Genomic DNA, 20,831 nt, shown 5'->3' with positions numbered 1-20,831 from the left:
TCCAAAACTGTCTGTTTTGGGAGTGGGGACACTGGTGGCTCCCAGCTCTGGACCAGGCAAGCATATATTTGCAGTTCAGGAAGTGCTTAATGTATTTGGAAATGTAGAAGGTTGTCAAGCATTGGAAAGGGCTGCCTAGGGAAGTTTGGCGTCCCCATCCCTGGAGGTTTTTAAGGAAGGACTGGATGTGGCACTCAGTGCTCTGGTCTGGGTGACAAGGTGGGGATTGGTCACAAGTTGGACCCAACAATCTTGGAGGTCTTTTCCAACCTTCATGGTTCTGTGATTTCATTTCTCTAAGGTAATGTGATTCATCACAGATGTAAATTTTAAATATTGGAGAGGTACAAAAGTGCTTCTCCCACATTTGAATTTCCCAGGTGAAAGCAGGTTCTAAGGACGGATGCAGGCCCTGTTCCTTGTGAGCCACGCTGGATTCAGCTGTGCCAGGCTCTGCAGCATGGAATGCCTGCTCCTAAAATCCACCAGGTTCCCAGTGCTTTAATACTGGGACAGCTGAAGGGCAAATTGGTGTGTCTGTCACACACTGAACTGGCACCAGGGTTTGGACACTTCATCACTCAGGAACACTGCTGCAGTGGGTGTGACAGGAAATTAATCTCTCCAACGCAGAGGGAGCTCATCCTTGCTGCCTCCTGCTCCTCCCAGTGCCACTCCTCAGGTTATCTGAGCCCTTGGAGGTCCCTGTTCCCGGGGTAGATGGGGCACACAGACTTCAATCTCCTTGTGCTGAGGAGGGAATGAGCACAGGGTTCTCCTTTCCCAGCCAAGCCAGTTTGGAACAGTTTGTTTCGGATCTGAACCGACCCTCGGTGCCGCATCTTATTTCTGTACCAGCTGCTTTAATCTGTTTCTAGTGAGCCACCATCTGCTGCAGCTTCTCCTCCTCCAGGAATACGTGCTGGCTCTCCGTGCTGTCCCCAGGCAGTTTACTTCACTGGCAGCATCTCCTTCCCCTCCAGGTGCCTCTGCCCATCCTCCCCTCTCCAAAGACAAAATCTTTGCCCTTGCCTCTACATTTCCTGCCCTTGAATTGAAGGATGAGAGCAGCTCTCAGTAGAGTGAGTGCTGAGCCCTTGAAGCTGTTGTGTAAAAGTGTAACCACAGCCCCTGCTCCACATCTTGCAAGAGAGACTGCAGCTACAGAGTGTTACAGACAGGTCGAAGTAACACCATTCCTTCCTTCCTTCCTTCCAAAGCTGTGTGCAGGATCTGCTCCCAGCATGGGGGGAGATGGAGGTGATGGGACCTCCAACAGAAGGCACATGCCAAGATATTCCCCCCAACCTTGTCTGGGCATGTGCAGCCATGCACAAAACCAACTCAAATGGGAGCAGTGATTTACTGGGAGTGCAAAACTGCAACAGTTTTGGACACTTCAGTTCTACTTCTGACTTCACTGTCTCTATTTAATACTAGGGGATGATCAGATAAGAACTTCAGTGACTTTTTTGATCAGAACAGGGTGAAATCACTGGCAATCTAGACACAAACGTCAAGATCTTCAGTCCAGCAGGCTTTCTTTGAGGTCTCATCCAACTCCCATTGACGTCAGCAGAAGATCCCTATCTAAAGCCCAAAGAAACCAGGAACAAGGATGGTCTTCAAAGCAAACTGGTTGCTGATGCCATGCTTTGGTGCTCCTTACAAATGAGACAAAAAGATTTCACTATTTATGCAACTCAGCTGGTTGAAAAGCAGTGTGTGGAGAAGAGGCCTTTTGGCTTCAAACACAGCAGTGTGAAACTCGCATGGCACTTCTGATGTTAAACAGGAAAATATTACCTGGTTTTTAATAACCAAAATCAAACTAATGTCTTGAGGAAACTTTGCAAAACATACAATTTATTTAAATGCCACTTTTAGGCTCTCATTAGGCATTCAGAAACTACAGTTTCTGCCAGGAATAAAAAGGCTATTTCAAAACTGAAGGTTATTTTGTTTTTAAATCAGAAGTGGCACTGTCAAATTGAGAGACTTTGGGGTAAGAGATTTACAAGCAAGTGTATTATTTTGTGGGCAAGAACCTTGCAAGGACTCCAAAATTAAGCAAGCACTTTGGAAAATGTTAATCCTTTTGACTGCCTTTAATTTTGTTAGAAAATCACACACTAAATTGCCATCCTGCTGGCTCCAATACTGAGATTAGAGAGGAGGAGCAAGTAGGATTCGGATGCTCTTCTCAAGTTAGACTTGTTTCATCATGAAAGGAATTTGTCCATGATTCCCAGATGTCCAAGGCCAGAGTATATCTCTGTCACAATCCAGTTGGATACTGCAGAACATAATCCATGCTCCTGGTATTGCACCAGCACAGCACAGTCCGTTGCTAGTGAAGCCTGATTTTTTTTTTTGGTGCTGTTTTTTGCTTCTTTGGTGGGGGCTTCTATAGTAATTATTAAGCACAAACAATTTTAAAGAGCTTATTTTTACTATTGGCCAATGACAATATGATTATGCTATTTATATAATTTTTGAAGCTAAAGAGTCTCTGATTTGGGGAAGAAATATTGCTTTAAAGTGACACCAGATTTTACCAATACATAGACACAGAACTTGTAGCAAAGTCAGTAAATTGCTTGTGGTGCCCTTAAAAGTAATCCAGTGACCTTCAAGCAGAATAAAATACAAATAACAGACTGAGATAGATTAAAATTAGATTTAAAAAAAAAAAAAAGGATTAATTCTTGTAACTAGTTAACTTGTTCATATGTCCTCTACAAAACCGCACTTGATTCTGTACTTTCAGCCATATAAGACCACGGTCTGAGGGGAAACCATAAACATTTGTATTCTGGGAGAGAAGCTAATGAAAAATCTCTATTTGTCCTTACAAAGCTGAGTCACTTCAGTTTCCTGCTATTAAGTTTCAGCAGAAAAAAGTTCTCTGGCTCGCCCGAGCAGTCACCCAGGGGTGTTTTTGTGAGAAGTAACACAAGTCACCCTAATAATACAGAGTGACTCCCAGTGTCAGGTCTCATCAGTGAGGTGTGTGTGGGGCCAGCTTGGCCCCAGCAAATACACAAAGAAATCCACATCACTGGGGCAGCATCTCCCACGTCCTGGGAAACAGCTGAGACATGCTATGCTTTGGATGTGACTGAAGAGGAAAAAAGGAGGAATAATACAGACACTTTAACTGCTCAGTCTCAGGCTATTATTTAACTGCCCCAAGATTTGATTGTTATTTTTACCCCTTTAGCACGTTGTTGTATAAGTTGTTTGGAGAAAAGAGGCTATCTGTGCCTTACATAAAGCATTCTGTTCCCTATTTTATTGCTGAAAGCTGCTCAAGAGAAAGTGCTCACCTTAAAATGGGGCAAAAATATCAAGTGTGGCCTACTCAAAATCAGTGCCTTACATAAACTGGGATCCTGCTCTGCCAAGACTGGAGGCAAACTGTGCTATAAACACGAGTTACTGTCATGTATTAAAGGTTCAGCGAAGAGCCCATCACCACCTTTGAATAAGAAATGAGTATAATAAATTATTCTCAGATCTGTGCTAATGATCTGGCAGCCCTTTATGTTTGTAGGAATTATCCAAGTGCTGGCTGACATGACACTGACCATGGAGGAGGAACACGACAGGGAGAAATACTGCCAAGAGACTGATCTGATTTTCTGACCAAGTGCCAAAAACTTCTGCAGTGAATTGCAACTGCACTAAAAAAATATGAAACAAAATGTGAATCAGGTACAGTAGTTCTTTTTCTAGTGAGTCAGTTAAATAAAAAACCCAAAAATTTTAAATGTCCTCATTAATGTTCCCATGTGGAGAGAGTTTGTATTTAATAGCTGTTTAGCTATTAAGCTTGTTAAAACAGTTTCAGGGAACTATTTAAATGTTTAACTCATTGAGCTCTATAACAGCCATCTTCAGTTTTCTGTGGTTCCTGAGTCCCTGAAACATTTTCAGTCAGTGTGGCTGACTCACTTCTGAAATCCCCTTAGCATCTGGGTGTCCACTGATGATGAAACCTGGAGGAGGGAGCTCCCAGCTTCAAAACTGGGGCAAGACAGTATTTAACAGGGCAAAAGATGATATTTAAGCTCCCTGGGAATAAATCCTTAGAAAAATTTCTCAGTATCAGTTGTGGTTTATGAATAAAACAAGTGTGCATTAATGCTAGCAGTTTTCTCAAAGACAGCAACAGCACCTTAACTGATTTTTTAGCTCTCCCTTCTGTTTTTTATTTCATTTAGGGCAGAAAGGGTTTGTAATTCCTTCTCTTCAATGCAAACTCTGCAAGACCAGCTGAACCCATCGTGCTGGAGATATACATACACATATATATATATATATATATATATATATTTATATAGTTGCAGTAGTAACAGTGGGATTACATAGAACATAAATCTCTAAAATGAAAAGTCAGATTTTCAAGGGAAAAAAGCACCCTATGAAGAAGTGTGCATTGAGCCTGTCACAGAAGTACCATGGGATTTCTTCAGCAGCTGGGAGCCATGATTCCCTGGCCTCTTCCCTGGAATATTCTGTCAGAGCCATGCACCCACTCCTTCCATGTGCTCTAACCCTTGGGCTCTGCCACGGGCAAGATGCTGAGCTGCCCGCTCCCACATAGACAAGGGGCTTCCCCATCAGATGGGAAATGTGCAGGGAGCTTCCAGTTATAAAAGATGTCATGAATGGAGTTCAGGATTGCGTCTGAGGAACCAGCCTCAAGATTATAGTTTGGAGTTTAGACAAGTGAATTCTGCCTACATCTCTGAAAGCTACGAAGGAAACACATCCTTGTTTTCTGGTTGGGTTTTTTTCCCCCCAACTCTACCTACCTAGGTGAGTTGCCGATTTTCCACCACATTACATAAAATTCATAGGTATTCAAATGCATTTGGCTCACAGTGTTTTGCGAGGATTTACTTTCTCAAGCCCTTAGAATCACAGAATCATTTTGCTTGGAGGAGACCCTGGAGATCATTGAGTCCCATCAAGTCGCAGCAGTGCCGAATCCAACACTAAACCACATCCCCTAGTGCCACATCCACACATGCTTTAAACACCTCTGGGGCTGGTGACTCCACCACTTTCCTGACAGACTTTTCCAATTTTTCAATGAAGAATTTTGTCCTAATGTTTAATCTAAACCTTCCCTTGCACCGGTTGAGGCTGTTCCCTCTCATCTTATTGCTTTTTACTTGGGAGAAGAGACTGATCCCAATTGCCTTTTCATGTGTATTTAGTGACATTTTCTTATTCACTTTTAGCAAAGGATGTTTTCATCTAGAGTCTGCCCCCAGATCTGAAAAACTGATTCCTTGTCTGCAGCTCTAAAGACATAAAATTTAACCTAGATAGTGACCACTAGAACTGATGATGGAAGAACATAATATCCTTTGCAAAATATTATAGCTACTCTTGCCAGCTCCACAGGATCCCCATTACTAATAACAGACAGGGGAAAGCCCCCAGAACAGTGGGAGAAGAACACCTGCAGAAGGAGTTTCCTCCACACACACGTCACCAGCTCTGCAGCTCTGGCCTCACTGGTGAGCAATACCACCTGTACTTTAGGTTCCCTCGTTCATAGAATCACGGAGTATCCTCAGTTGGAAGGATCACTGAAGTCCAGCCCCTGGCCCTGCACAGGACACCCCAACAATCCCACCCTGTGCATCCCTGAGAGCACTGTCCAAACACTCCTGGAGCTCTGGCAGCCTTGGGGCTGTGACCATCCCTGGGGAGCCTGGTCAGTGCCCCAGCACCCTCTGGGGGAAGAACTTTTTCCTGATATCCACCCTGACCCTCCCCTGCCCCAGGTCCAGCCGTGCCCTCAGGTCCTGGCCCTGGTGACACAGAGCAGAGATCAGGGCCTGCCCCTCCTCATCCCCTTGTGAGGAAGCTGCAGAAGTGCTGTGAGCTCTGACCTCAGCTGAACAGACCAAGTGCCCTTAGCTGCTCCTTGTGTGGCTTCACCTCCAGGCCCATCAGCATCATTTCCATAACCTTACTTCGGACATTCTCTGAGAGCTTTAGATGTTTCTTATATTGTGGTGCCCCAACAGAGAGAAGCAGCACCTGTGCAGCCATGGAGATGGAACAGGTCAGGACTTGTGTGCTTGAGCAAAAGCCTCTTCTGTCACAGCTGCAAGTGGAACTGAGTGGGCACAGGCTGCAGCAACATGGGGCAGGACAGGGACAGAGGCTCTGTCCTGTGGAGGAGGCACTGCTGAGGTCCATTTGTGTTGTTGGGGTTTCATTTCATTTCACAGACTGGTTCTAGTGGGATCTTCTGGAGGGAAGGAATGCCTGGGAATAGCTGGAACACACTACTCTTTGACAGGTGCACCTTGAGTTCTTTGTGCTCAAGGAACACCCCTTGCTCACACCAGCGCTCCAGGGTGTGAACCACAGCACCGTGATGGCAGATTCACTTCAGAAGCGTGCTCCTGCTACTGCCAAAAAACCAGCTACAGCTCTGCCAACACACTTCAGCACACTCGTGAAAGTTATCCCTATTTTATGCTACTTTTCACTGACAGATGGGACTGCTCTCTGACCACTCACAGGGTCCTCTGCCAACCAAAACTGTTCCAGGATCCTGATGCTTCCTCAGATGAAACATCCTCTGTACAGCACCCAGAGAAAGAACACCAGCCCTGCCCAGCCCAAGTGTTGCAAAATGGGGAATACGTCAAGATTATCTTAAATCAGGATATTCTTTCATGTAAGATCTTTGTATATTTCCAAGCCTAACCAGCAAGAATGGAGATCTAACCAGTGGAAGAGGCAGCTGCCAGCATCCCTTACTCAAGAACATCCTGGAACTAACATGTTTTAAGGATGTAGTAAATCAGTGTTGATGTATGTCTGTGTATACAATGCTAACTTGGCAAAATACTCCAGGTCGATCACGTCTGTATGTCAAAAAGACCCGGCCTAAGTGAAGACATGCATAGAAATCGGCCGCATGGAAACTTACATGAAAAATCCTAAACAAGCCTAAAAGAGTTGCTGTGCTTGGAACCTTACTCTGAATTTCCGTGTATAAATAATGGCATGAAAAGTCCGGCGGTAGTGCTTTATTTGCGGTATCACCACAGAGCACCCAGGCTCGGGCAGCTCTGAATTAAGCCATCGGTGTTCTGAATTAAGCCATCGGTGTGTCTCTCCAGTAATCGCCTTTTACTGCACTTGTCACTGCAGCCCTTGGCCCGCCGCACGCCGCGGATCCAACCCCACCCGCGGGGCCACCGTGAGGGGACCGCGACGGCGCCGCCAGCCCCGCACATCTCGCGAGAGGCGGCGCGGGGCCGGGGCGGGACCATGGCGGGGCGGGGGCGCTGAGGGGCGGCTGGCGGGGCAGCCCGCGGTCCCTCCCCGGCGCCCGCGGCTCCTCCTCTGCTCACCTCAGCTCACCCCCTGCATGCCGGCGGTGCCGGGGGCGCTGTGGAGCGGGGCACGGGGCCGCCCGCCATGGCCGAAGCAGGAGCGGGAAGCGCCGAGGGCGCCGAGGAGGAGCGGCGGGCGGCGGAAGGTGGGAGCGGGTCCGCCGGAGGAGCGGGCGGTGGGCGCCCCGTCTCCCTCTCCCTTCTCGCGCGTTGCTCCGTGCGTGGGGGGCGATGGCGGGTGCCGTGTGTAGGGTGTGTCTGCCTGTTTGTGTCTGTCTGTCCGTCTGTCTGTCCGTCCGCCCGCCTCGGTGATGTGGCACGGGCGGGTGTTGTTGTGGGGCTGGTGCCCGTGGGGCACTGCCGTCTTTCCGTGAGGGCGCTCGGGGCCGGTCCTGTGCCCGGTGCCACTCCGGGGCCGCTCGCGTTTATGGCTAATTCCCGCTGGGCGCTCCTGGCTCGCTGCTCCCGCTCGGTGGAGTTCAGTGGAGGTACCTGGAGCGCCCACACGGAAACAGAATCACGGAATGGGGTTGGAAAAGACCTCCGGAGATGGTCTAGTCCTCCCCCGTGCCAAGGCAGGGTCACCTGGAGCAGGTGACACAGGAGCGTGTCCAGGTGGGTCTGGAATGTCCCCGGAGAGGGAGACTCCAGGCCCTCCCTGGGCAGCTGTTCCAGGGCTCTGCCACCCTCAGGGTGCAGAAGTTCTTCCTCAGGCTGAGGTGGAACTTCTTGTGTTTAGTTTGTCCATTGCTCCTTGTCCTGTCACTGGGCAGCAGTGAAAAGAGCCTGGCGCCGTCCTCTTGGCATCTGCCTGTCTAATGGTCACTGTGCTGTATTGCTGTGACAGATGTGTCATCATACTGATGCAATGTGCACTAAAAATCTGGGGTTTTGGGGTTTTTTATTTTGTTTTTTTTAAACTAAGTTTGTAGTTCTCTGTTTCTGGTACACACGTAGCCTTGCATTCCTAAAACTCTAGTATGATTTTTCCTTTGGTAGGTAAACATGATTTAGTATTTTAGGTATAGTGATTCTGGCTTTTCTCTGTGTGTGTGCCCACGCTTGTATGGCGACCAAGGTTTGATCTTTCCATGTTTTTAATCATAAGTTTCTGATACTAAATCAAGGCTGGTTGTAAACCACCAGCTGCTGCTCGTGTTCCTGCTTGGAAACGAGTAGAAGGGAGCGTTTTGCACGGGGTGTGGGGAAACACAAATGGTCCAATCCCTCCTGAGCCATCACTGCAACTCTGTGTAGTTAGCACCAATTCTTCTAGGTTTAGTAGTTGTTTTCTAAATGCTGCTTGGGTTATGTGTGCTTTAATGTTTGTGGGGATCCTTGTTGTCTCAAATCCTTGACGTGTTTCTGTCTGTGCTGCTTGATTGTTTAAATACTGTTGTAACATTTTGTGGCAAATAATGTAGCGTTTGAAAACAAGGTGGTGGTGGCAGCGGGGTTTTTTTGGTAGCGTTTTTGCAGTCTGCTCAACTGTGCTTAAAACTTAAGATTTGTTGTTTCTATATCATGCATATACTGAAAGGAGAGAAAATCATCAAAATGAAGAAACCTTCAAATGCAGAGGCATTTCCATTTACAAGTAGATTTAAGAAATCAGTGAAACATAGGCTTTCATGTTTTATTGTGAGCGTGTTTTATCCCTGCTTTCTTCCGCTGCCTATATTTATACCTATTCTTTTAGTGGATTTTAAAGAAACAAGTTTTGGGTTTCTTTGTTTTTAAGACAAAAGTATCTTAACTGTTTGTGGGATATAGCCACACTAAACTTACTTGCCTAGTAGTTTTTAGGGTGGGTTTTTTTTCACTTGAGTATATGCTTATTGTTGGTACATTTGCACATTATGAAAAACAAACTCTAAACAGGACATTTCACATCTAAGAGTCAAATTCATTGTAAGAAGAAATAATTTGGTGGGTGATTTTGGAAGCTAATCATTGTGAACTTTTGAAAATTCCCTGTTTGGACTGCAGGGCCAGATAAAACCATGGAAGTTCTGCAGCTGACTTGATAGGACTCAGCATTTTTCAATCTTACAAGAAAACAACTGTCCACCATTCTTCTAGGAGTATATAATTGGAGAGGATTTGTGGTTTGTTTTTTGTCTGTTGCTTTTTTCCCCAGAAATGAGCTATGATACATGAAACTCCCGATTCCTATCAGTGCTTTCTACCTGATGTGAACCTGAAAGTGCCTGGGAAGACAGGGTACCCTTTCCAGGCCTTGAGGAAGATCTTTTCATTAGCTGGCTCCTGCCTTATTTAATACACTGATAGATTTGGCCAAATATTTTGTGTTTGAAATCTGTTAAGTAAATGTGTCATTTACTGGTGAGTTGTGATTCTTGACTGCTTCTCTTCCAGGTGATGAAAATGAGTAAAAATAGATGCAGAGAGTAATTAGTTGCCCGTGTTAATATTTGATTTAAATGTATGTAATTCAGAGTGTTTTAAGTTTTTCCTTTTTTCATTTTGTGAGATTAAAACCAAATCCAGTGTTCTTAACATAGAAGAGTTTATTCTCTGGATAGTGTTGTTCATAAGATAATTTCATTACTGAATTCTCTGTATCTTGCTTCTGCATTACACATGCTTATAAAATTTGGGGAAAGAATAAGCTTTAGTCCATACATTTTTACTGTTTTAAGAACTTCATTCCAAAGATTGTTGTCCCAGCTTTTAATAAGAGGTACTGTTGGTGATGAGCTTGATGCCAGACTTGTTGTTAGTGAGTTTGAAAATGCTTTTCATGACCTGTTTTAAAGGTCTAAAATAAATCAATTCAAAGAATTTTTTAGTACAACTCTCAGCTATGCGTAGAAAATATCATTCTTTGTTCTGTAGGTGTTCAGATGTGCTAATATCACAGCACCTGAAACTTTCTTTCTCACACACTCCTGTACGTGTGTAGGCTGTGTCACTGTCACACTCTCTAATGAATATCTGCACCAAGAATTCATTAAAATAAACTAGAAGTTTAGAAATTTAACTCCATAGTAAAATAAAACAATTTACATGGTGTGGAGTTATTTGCCTCTGTCAGAGTGAACCCATTGCCCCTTGTCCTGTCACTCCAGGTCCCTCTCAAGAGTCTCCATCTTTCCTGTGGGCTCCCTTCAGGCACTGCAAGGCCACAATGAGGTCACCCCAAAGCCTTCTCCTCTCCAAGCTGACCAATCCCGATTCCCTCAGCATTTTGTCCCAGCAGAGCTGTTTTGTCTCACATCTTAAAAAAAAAACCCAAACAAACAAGAAAAACAACAACAACAACAAAAACCCAAGCAAACAAAAAACTCAACCAACCAACAAAAAAAACCCCACAACTTCCCCCCCCCAAAAAAAAACTATGAAAAAACTATGTTGATTGTGACAGAACTTCACAATCTAAAAGGAACTGCTCTTGCTGGGCTGCACAACCCTCAGGTGCCACTTCACACTCACTTCTACCAGAATTTGGAGTTCTTTAAAATTGACAGAGCTCCGATTCCTAGCTGGAGGGTTTTGTGCATACCACATCCATACCTTTGGAAAATACACATTTTAGTAGTCTGTGGTATCCGTGATCTTAGAAATCTGAATTCAAAGCAGCCTCTTTCTTCTCCTTTGCTTTGAAAGTGTTTCAAAATAGGAAGCTGGATTAAAAGTTCCTTATTTTTGGAAAGGTTGTGCCAGTGTTAACACATTATTAATTTAGTTAGCTGCAGAGCTGCCACATTTCTCCAAGTCTCACTTATTCTCAGACTATGGAAAGTGTCACCATAAGCTTTATAAATGTACTTCTTTAATGATATTTTATTTCAAGCCCATTTTGCTGTAATATCTTGGTAGCTGAATTTGGATGTTCTTTTTTAAACTGGCTAATAAATGAGGGCTGACTGACAGCTCTTTTAATTAATTTATTAATACTACATGACTTGTATCTTCCTGCTGATTTTTGGAGTGCTAATATGTATCCTGCAAACCTGGACAGAAAAGCTAACCCTACTAGGGGTGAGTGGTCTTGAGGTAGTGGATAATTAGACCAATAATTTGGAAAATGTGTCTTGGGCTTGAACTTGTTGTATATGAGGCAAATAGGTGCTGTCTGTGGCTCTTATGTTTTAAGAATTTTGTGTTATTTCTGTACATGCGGTGGGTTTTATCTCACTTATCTTTAGATGTCCAAGTCTGAGGCAGTTCCTTTGGTCCCTGTGTAATTACTGACTTGAGATAGGCACTCTTGGGCTGTATCTCATCTAACCAACTGGAGGAATCTATTTTAGATTGAGATGAATCACGCTAGAACTGTTTTATTTCATCTAGCCAAATGTAGGAATCTATTCTGGGGAGAGATGAATCACCCTAGAAATGTCTTCCTCCCTCCAAGAAGGACCAGAATGGCTACTTCAGATGTGGACATCATTATGGGCTCAGATGAATCTCCCTTTTTATGGCTGGTGGAGTTCAGCCATAAACCTGTTCTAAAAGCTTGTGTTTGCTTAGGAATTGAAAACCTTAAAACTGTTGGTAGTGAAAACAGCTCAGGAATGTGGCATGGGATTAGAAAATATTATTGTCAGTAATTGTAAAAATGTGAAGTCTCCCAAGCCTTGTTTCTCAATGCATTGCATGGATTGACACAGAAACTTTGCTGACACAGGAATATGGCTGATTTTGTTTGTCTTTGTATCTCCCCAAACCCAGCAGTTTCGTGCAGCTCCTTGGCAGTTGTTCCCTTCTTTGCCAGCCCCTTGGGGACTCTAATTATTATTTCTTTTCCATGTAGAAAAAACACAAGAGTAGGGGATGTTCTTGTTATGAGAAATATGTATTGATAACCATCCCTTAAATATTTTGTTTGCCCAGTTATGAAATACACTAAAATGAGTGTTCAACTAACAGTTTTTCATTTCACATACACTTGCTGTGGAGGAGTTGTTTTTTGTATGTGTTTGTACTGTTTGGATGGCCTTTGCTTTTTCACAGAGGGAATAATTTCAGTGGAGGAATTCCTGTATTATTCTCATTATTTTAATCTGTCCCAATGTGCATAATATGCTTTAAAAAAATTTTGGATTTGTAATATAGATAAGCATATAGGCTTAATGCTGAGAGACAGACATAGTTTATAATAAACATGTATTTGAGGAACTGTTCACTTGCCATTAAAATCTGGCTATCAGTATTCCAGGGCATTAGCAATGGAATGAACAGTAATAAAAATGTCAGTTCTCAGCTGGAATTTTATTTGGCTTGCACACCAGACTAGTGTGAGTAACAGCTTTTAGGGTGGTCAAACAAAACATCTCTAGTTGATTTAAACTGTTTCTAGTAGTTATAGAATTCACTAATGATTTTAGTTTTATGGAAACATCAACTTGTGATAAAGCTTGGTCTTTCTGGATATTATTTCTCATGAAGCAAGTGTGCTATGAAATTGAGAATTATTTCAGTTTACTTCATGTGTGTTTAGAGGTGTTTATTGTGATGGCAGTGTTATGAAAATATTCACCAAAAAATGCAAGAAATTCAGCCGGGTGCTCAAATGACAGGTAAAAATCCAATCCAACTTTTTCTGATCATAGAAGCTCATCCTGGTTATTGGGGTGCATTCTAGACCAAGTGTTGTAGCCAGAGAGGGAAAGAAATCTTTCATCACAGCTTACACAAGGTTGGGACACTCCAGGGAGAGAGTGGGCAGCCTGGAATCACCCAGTATCATAATGATGACTATGGAGCCCTCAGAGAATATTTTCCATCACTCTTCCTGACTTCTCAAAACTGCCTTGGCTTTAGCGGTTTCTGCCCACTTCTTGCTCAGTGAGTGATAGGTATTAAAAAGATTTGCTCACTTCTATTAAACTCCACATAATCACTGTTCAGCTATGCTTGGTTGTTATGAAGCTTTAAATTTATTTCTCTGTTTATTTTCTTTTGCGTTGTTGATGGGGGTTTGGGTTTGGTTCATGGGCTTTTTAAGAATATATATATATATGTGTGTGTATATATCTATATACATATATATAAAGAATATAAGCTGCATGCTGAGCATGTCAGTACAGATCAGTACAGATTCTTAACCTTACATTTTTGTCCAAGATCAGCCACCCATCATACTGGCATTTAGTTTGTCCCAGGGATAGTGTTAAGGATTCAATTTATCACCTAATAATTGTAGTGTAGAAGTTCTTAATAGGTCACTGCTACTGGTAATCTGAATATATTTTATTTTCTCACTTAAGAATAATGAAAATGGGTGTTTTTAATAAAAGTAGAAGAGATAAATATTCAGGAATTGTTGTTTGGATGTGAGGAAAAAAACCTGGTTGTTTAATAATATTGAAGATAAATTGGAAAACCTGTAAAAGAGGCCTTGGATTTTGTTCCTTTAAAGGGAAGTGTTTGGAAAGCAGGCTGGCCATCTGTGTGCAGAGCAGTATTTAGGTCAGTGGGTCTGTGCTGTCCTGCTTTGTTCCAGGGCGAAAGGATCTGTTGTGCTGAAGGCATTCTGGTCTTGGAACCATGTAGGTTGCTGTTTAGTAAGTACTCATTTATGAATATTCATCAAGACTGATTATACTTCAATAGCTTAAGCAGGAATTATAGGATGCTGTGACCTGGGCAAATTAAAACTGCTCCTTTTAAATAAACAGTTCATTTGGATCTGTCAGCATTTTTTGTTTGTTTTGGAATTGTGTTAATAACAGAAATATAAAATGAGACTTTTAGGGAGACTCATCATAAAAGTATTTCAGACATCTACCACGGTCTTATATAAATACTCATACATTTATAATGCAATTTCTTTTAATATATTTTTAACATCCCTAATTTGAATGTGATGTGTATTTCAAATAATTAGATTTTCTTGCTGTCACAGATGTCCAAAGGTTGTCACTTACTTGTCAAGAATTTGTTGATTATTTGTTTCCACCTCCTTTTTTTCTGTGTGACTTAATGAGTTAAAGAGCTTTCTAAAATAAAACAGGGGCTGACTTTGTGTTGTCTGATTTGATAGAGAGAGGATTAGTGGAAGACCAGGCAAGCTGTTGTTGGAGTATTAGCCTATTTTCATTTAACTCTCCAGAGCTGTATTCCAACACCAAATGAAAACCTAGAAGGTCATTTTTCTGGTATGAGATGTGTTTACATCTAAGAGGGGGGAAAAATATCCTTTGTATCATTGTTCTTGCGCATTTCTACATTTTTGCAAACAGCACAGATGCTAAAAAAAAGAGAAGGCTCACAAGAAATTGTCCAGATTTTCTTCTTGCTGGATTTTCAAAGTACTCCTCTTGGTTTTTGCTCCCTGCTAGAAGCAGGAGATGCTCACTTCCTTAAATGACATCTCTTCATCTCTCATCTGTCCTCACTGGCACATGAAGCCTAAAGGAGTTCCTGCATTTGCTGAAGCAGAGATAATTCTGGCTCTCTGCCTAAACATCAGCTGGGTGATTCTTTTTGATGGCTGCGTTGAGACAGAAAAACAGTGTAATAGTGCTCATATTCCTTGAGACTGTTCTCCTTTCCCAGTAGGTTGCTAGGATTGCTTTGGCTTGTTGACTTCTCTTATGTTCTTCACAGAAACAACAGTTTTCCTTAAGAGGAGAATTGAGAAGGGAACTTGACAAGTTTTTGAGACCCTTCCAACTTCCATGGCAGATGTTCTGTGTAATTGTGGATTTTATGTCAGGAATATGATTATAGCAAACTTCAATTTTTTGGATACCCCACTTGATTAAAAGACAGTTCACATTATATTTTTAATTTTCATTTAGTTTGAGCCACAGTATTTTGATCTGCTTACAAAGGCACAGCTGGTGATTTTGCAGCAGGATGTCTGAGGTGGAGGGGAATTTAAGTGCAAAGGATGTGTGAGGGAGAACTGTTCCATATTGACTTGGTGTGTTGATTGGGTTGGTGAGATCATTGCAGCACTGTGGGTAGGTGGTGCACTCTTTGCTGGACTTGGCTTGTAGCAGTGCAACCTTGGCTTTTTGTGTCAGAGACACAGAAGCCACACACAGACAATTTTTTGTTCCAGTGAGGATGAAAATGGATGCAGAGTGATGCAGCTCTTGCTGGACACTGAGCCTTTATTCTCTCTGCCAGATAAGTTCTCCGTGGATGGGAGCCCATGCGTGGCCTGCGGAGGGCCCAGCCTCATGAATCCCGTCACTAAGGCTGCCAGCACCACTGCTTTCAATGCTGCTGTGCCTGACATTCCAAGGAAACGCAAGGGAAGTGATTCTGATAACCAGTAAGTGAATCAAGTCTCTGTGTCTTGGTCTAAATCTGAGACATTTGTCTGTTGTTTATGCAACATGGTCTCTGTCTTTCCTTTTCCTCTTCCTCCCTCCTTTCTAATCCTCTTTCCTTTGTTCATTACCATTACATTTACAATGTCTTCCAAATGTGTTCTTTGACAGTCCCTGGTTATTAAAAATAGAAAAAATAATCCTTAAATCCAAGGGATATATGGAGGATTCTGTAATGCCGTTTCCTGGCCTGAAGTGTCTGGATAACATGTCTCTAATGCTGAAATTTCAATCCTAATTTTTAGGTTTTTTTTCTCCTTCTTTGCCTACTAGTAAAAGCAAGCTCTTAAGTTGCTTGAAGTTTCCCAGGCACATACTAGAATTTTACCTTCAAGCATGAGACAAGATTAGTGGTTGAATTGTTTATTCTAGAACTGCTGCTTCAGTGACCAGAGCAGCCATTTCCCTAAATGTGGAGACAGACCTGTGACCTAAAAATGGGGACTATCGTCCTGTAGTGCTCATTCTTTTCAAGTGGGTCATACCTGACTGCTGAGGGGACACTTTGAACTGTTTTATCCTGTTCTATAGCTGCCAAACAGATGCCAGTTAACCAAAAAAGTGATGTGTTCAAAGTTGTGTAAATCAGGCAGAAGTAAGGGACACAAGGTGCAGGTGTAGTGCGCTACAACTATCTCTTAACTAGTGTAAGAATATCCATGTTTAAAAAGGAGGGGAGTAGGAGATTTACATGTATTTGTGATTATTAAAGCTCTTTAATCACTGCTTCTCATATATGTAGTCCATTGATCTGCAGTAGCTGTACTGTGGCTGTTGATGTAACTGCCAATTTGGAGATTCAAGTGTATTGTGTGGATAACTGAAAACTCCAGCAATATGTTAGTTTCTGGGGGAAAAAAATGGTCTCCATTCTTTTTCAGTATCACTTGTTGATTCTTACCTGTTCGGTAAAGTGTTGATTTCTTGGTAATGTTTCTCTGAAGTTTGGATCTCTCAGATAAAAAAAAATTATTGTCCAAGTTGAAAAATTAATTGAAAAATACTGGCTAATAAAAAGTAGTAATTAGATTCTAGGACTAATGATCTGGCTGAAAATAACCAATCAAGTGGAGTTACCATTAAATTTCTTCTTTGACTTCAGTTTTTTGGGTCTATCAAGTCATCTTAATGTGCTTCAAACTCCATTTTACTTACTTTATCATCTGTTTCTGCAGGGATACAGTTGAAGTTGCTGATGGTGATCCTCAGAAAAGGTACTTTTTATGAATGAATCTATTTCTGTTTTGGGTTCTGTGAACTTAACACACTTTGCTGTTTGCCTAGATGAGCTGTGGGGTTCCTTGAGGAGTCCTTCATCCAGGGCAGGTCTGTGTACAGCAGAAGGTGATAAACATTTAGTTAAGGAACAGGATGGACAGGTCCATTCAATGTTAAGGGTTCCTGATAGTTCTTTCTAAGATGATGCTCTTACCAAACTTGTTAGTATTGAAGTTTAGAATGGGAAGGAGTGAAAAGTGCCTGTTCAATAAGAAGACTTACGGAGGCAAAGGAAATATTCTCATATTCTTCCAGGATTAGTGAATGTAAACATTTTTGTTGGTTGTTACCTTTTAAGGTGCTTTTAAAATTACAATGATAATAACTGTGTTAAAATAATGCTGTTACAAGGTGGCTATGCAGCATAAGCAAACCCTTTGTGGAATATATGTGCCAGGAGGGTTGTTAATTACATGGTTACTTTGTTGCATTTTCTTTTTCTGTATCTGGATACCTTACTTGGGTAATATTTGTTTGTAAGTAGCTGTGCTGTGTTTTTATAGAATAGACTGTTTCCCTTGGAAGGGACCTACAGTGATCATCCGCTCCAGCAGCCTGAGCACTTCAGTGCTGACCAAAGGTTAGGGCACATTGTCCAAATGCCTCTTCAACACTGACAGGCCTGGGGCATTGCCCACCTCTCCAGGAAGCTTGTTCCAGTGTTTCCCCACTTCTTGGTACAGAAATGCTTCCTAATATCCAGTCTAGACCTCCCCTGCACCTTTAAACCATTCTCTTGTTTCCTATCCTTGGATACCTGGGAGAAGCTCAGCACCTCTCTGTGTACTTCTCCTCCTCAGGAACCTGCAAAGAGCAAGGAGGTGGCCTCAGCCTCCTTTTCTCGAAACCAGACAAACCAGGAGTCCTTGGCCACTCCCCACAGGACATTCCTTCTTTCCCTTTCATCAGCTTTGTTGCCTTTCTCTGAATTCCTTCAGGGACCTTCCCATCTTCACCAAACACCTTCTCACATTTTGGGGCCCAGAAGTGCACACAATATTCAAGGTGAAGGCACACCAGTGCTGAGGACAGCAGGACAATCACTTCTTTGCCCATCTGGTGTTTGATGAGCCCAGGATGTGCTTTGCTCTATTGACTGCTTTGAACTGGGCCTGCTGTCAGCCAGCACCTCCAGGTCCCTTTCTGCATAGAAGTCACTCTTTGGTACAAAACTTAAAGGGGAGTGTAAAATTCTTTCTTTGGGGTTAAATGGGTTGTTTCTTTGTGGATTTTTTCCATGGTGCTTGTCACAGAAAGCATGAGTAAAAACACCTCATTTTCTGCCTTTAAAACATTTGCTTCCATTTTAGAAGAAATGGGGAAGTTTGATATCTTCCATTTAGAAGAAATAGAAGATATTTAATAAATCAATTGAGAAAGTAGAGAAAAGCTGGTATTCTTTATTTTTACTGATTGATACCCATTCTGTCCTTTATAGTACCAATTAAATATACCCACATTATAGCCACAAAGTGGAATTTCGCCCTCTGTTCATGTAGTCAAGGTGGTTTTAATTTAGCTATTCATATCAGCAACACCACAGCTGTTAGGACAGAGGCTATAAAAATCCATTGAAGGCTGGGACTGATTGCTTGAGCAGCAAATTTGTGCTAGATTTTTTCCCCAAGTGGAGCTCCTGAGGGACAAAGAGAGTTAATTAATAAGGCACATGCTGCATTGCAGCTGGTCTGGCTCCTCCTTACCTCTTCTCTTATGGTCAGAGAATGTAAATTCTGTTGGAATTCACAGTATATGGATATTTTTGGTAAGTTTATTTTAAAATGGAAGGAAAATATTAGTTATTGCTAACTCATCTAAATCTGAAACAATTTCAGTGAATGAAAATCTTGGGGTGTTGTGAGCCAAACCTCCTCCTGTGTTTGGGCTTCTCAGACAGTCTAGAAGATTGCTGGGTTCCAGTGATATCCCAGATTCTGCTTTGTTAATTTGGCTTCTGGATCCTCACTGGGTTCAGTGCTCAGTTACAGGTGGCAGCAGCTTTTGGCACCTTTCTTCCTGAAGCTGTAATCTCCAAGGATCCTCCTGCTTCCATCTCCTCATGCGAGACACCTGCTGCCTGCATGGCCTCTCCTCTTGATCCTCATGGTACCAAGGCCATGAATTCTTCACAAAGAGTGGGGAACAGTGCAGTGGTCATAGGGAAGGAAAAGCTCATTGCCCTTGTTTGAATCATCATTTATAGTTTCCTGTTGCAGAGTGTTTATTGTGCTGCAGACACTTAGGACTGTGTTGCATTTACAATTTTATTACTTTATGACTTGCCAGTCATTGCCGTAGTGTATGGGAAATAGCTTAGGTTATTTGGTTTTTTTAAAATATAATTTAAGATTGCTTATTTTATAACTTGACAGTAAGATATGAGAAATAAAAACGTAAATAGATAACTCCTCTTATAAAACTTAAAACAAAAAAAATCAAATCAAGTCTAATCTTGAGTGTTCCAGTAATGTTGTTGTCTCCAGAATAAAAAAAGCCCCATAATTATGAACTATCCCTTTAATATGTTCACACAACTGTGAATATTGCCAGTTGTGCTCTGGTCTCTTTCTATTATGCATCACTTGCTAGGTCAGTTATGGTTCAGAGATTTTGTGGGTTTGCTTTTGCTGGAGCCACAGTAAATTTGTAGCATCATCTATCTTCTGGAATTTGTGGGAGGAAAGAAGTGCCTAGTATTAAATATGTAATGTAAAACTGTATCTTGTTTTCTCTAGGAGTGAAGATGAAGAACATGTTAAAGTAAAAGATTTCAGGTACTCATTTTCAATAGAAATACGTTTTGCTAGTGAAGACTGAGATTCACAATACTAAAATACGAGTTTGTGGATAACATTCATTAAAACTTATTAAAAAATATTTAACAGTAAGCTTTTCCTTTTCCTTGCTAAATATATAGTCATTTTTAAAGCCTTCTAGAGGATTTTATTTGCAAATAGTTTTGGTAAAAGTTGCTGCAGGATATTTCAGATGGTTTAGCAAAAACATAAGGTTGAAGTTTTTAAGGTGAGAATTAAATGTAGTACACCCAAGTCATGTGTAAGGAGCTGATCTTTCATCTTTATGAATTTGAGAATTGTTTTTTATAGATTTGTCTGCTTCTGGAGGTGTTTAGGATTTATTCCACATGGAAATGGATTTGACTAAAGCATGACAAAGATTTCTTGTTCTAGAACAAGCTTTTGTGTAGGGAATTATTCAAGTTTTGTCATTGAACTTTGAATTCACATAAACTGAAATTCACATAGAGCACTTGCAAGATTTAAAATGTTGTGTGACCACGGTGCAGCCAAACAAATATTTTAAACTACAGACAAACCACGTAGTAAAACCAGAGCTGTGCTGTAAAGTTGATTTAAAAATAAGTCTTTCATTTTTCATGTGAGATGTCAACCAGAAATACATAATCCACTCAGCATACTGTCAGAAGTATTATTTATATAGTATGCTAGCTAGTAATTATGAAGTGTTCCTGTAATTGAAACAAAATAAAAGAAACTAAAATGTTCCAAGATATATTTACAGTTTCACTTCAGTATTATTTTTTCTTCACAGAGTGTCCCAGATTGCTCTATAAGATTGTAGTACATTGCTTTAATGGCTTCTATGTGGTATTGTTAACTTTTTTCCTTACTTTTTGGTGCATTAGTTGGAGGGAAAAAGAATCAGTACAAAGGTGTCTGGAGGTTTGCTTATCAGTTATCTCCTTCCAGTATGTTTGTCTCAAGCTTATTGTGGAATCTGCTTTTCTCCCTTTGCCTTTGTGGCTGTGGCAAGCAACAGAAGGCTTATTCTATCATTCAGTCATTCCCTGAATTTCTGCACCCACCTGACCAGTTTTTTATAA

General features: G+C 41.8%; 1 protein-coding gene across 1 annotated transcript in view; it reads left to right on the top strand.

Moving 5' to 3' along the window:
- The first annotated feature begins 7,400 nt into the window (after positions 1-7,400).
- BMAL2 (basic helix-loop-helix ARNT like 2) overlaps positions 7,401-20,831 on the top strand; it is a 31,267-nt gene continuing 17,836 nt past the window's right edge. The window contains exons 1-4 of the mRNA XM_084205601.1: positions 7,401-7,522; positions 15,483-15,630; positions 16,864-16,902; positions 19,702-19,740. Of these exons, the coding sequence (XP_084061727.1) occupies positions 7,462-7,522; positions 15,483-15,630; positions 16,864-16,902; positions 19,702-19,740 (287 nt within the window). The 5' untranslated portion in view covers positions 7,401-7,461. The remainder of the gene's footprint in view (positions 7,523-15,482; positions 15,631-16,863; positions 16,903-19,701; positions 19,741-20,831) is intronic.

Source organism: Fringilla coelebs, assembly GCF_963513975.1.
Source record: "Fringilla coelebs genome assembly, chromosome: 5".
Lineage (NCBI taxonomy): Eukaryota > Metazoa > Chordata > Aves > Passeriformes > Fringillidae > Fringilla > Fringilla coelebs.
The sequence above is the reverse complement of the archived record's forward strand: the minus strand, read 5'-3'. Positions and strand labels throughout refer to the sequence as shown.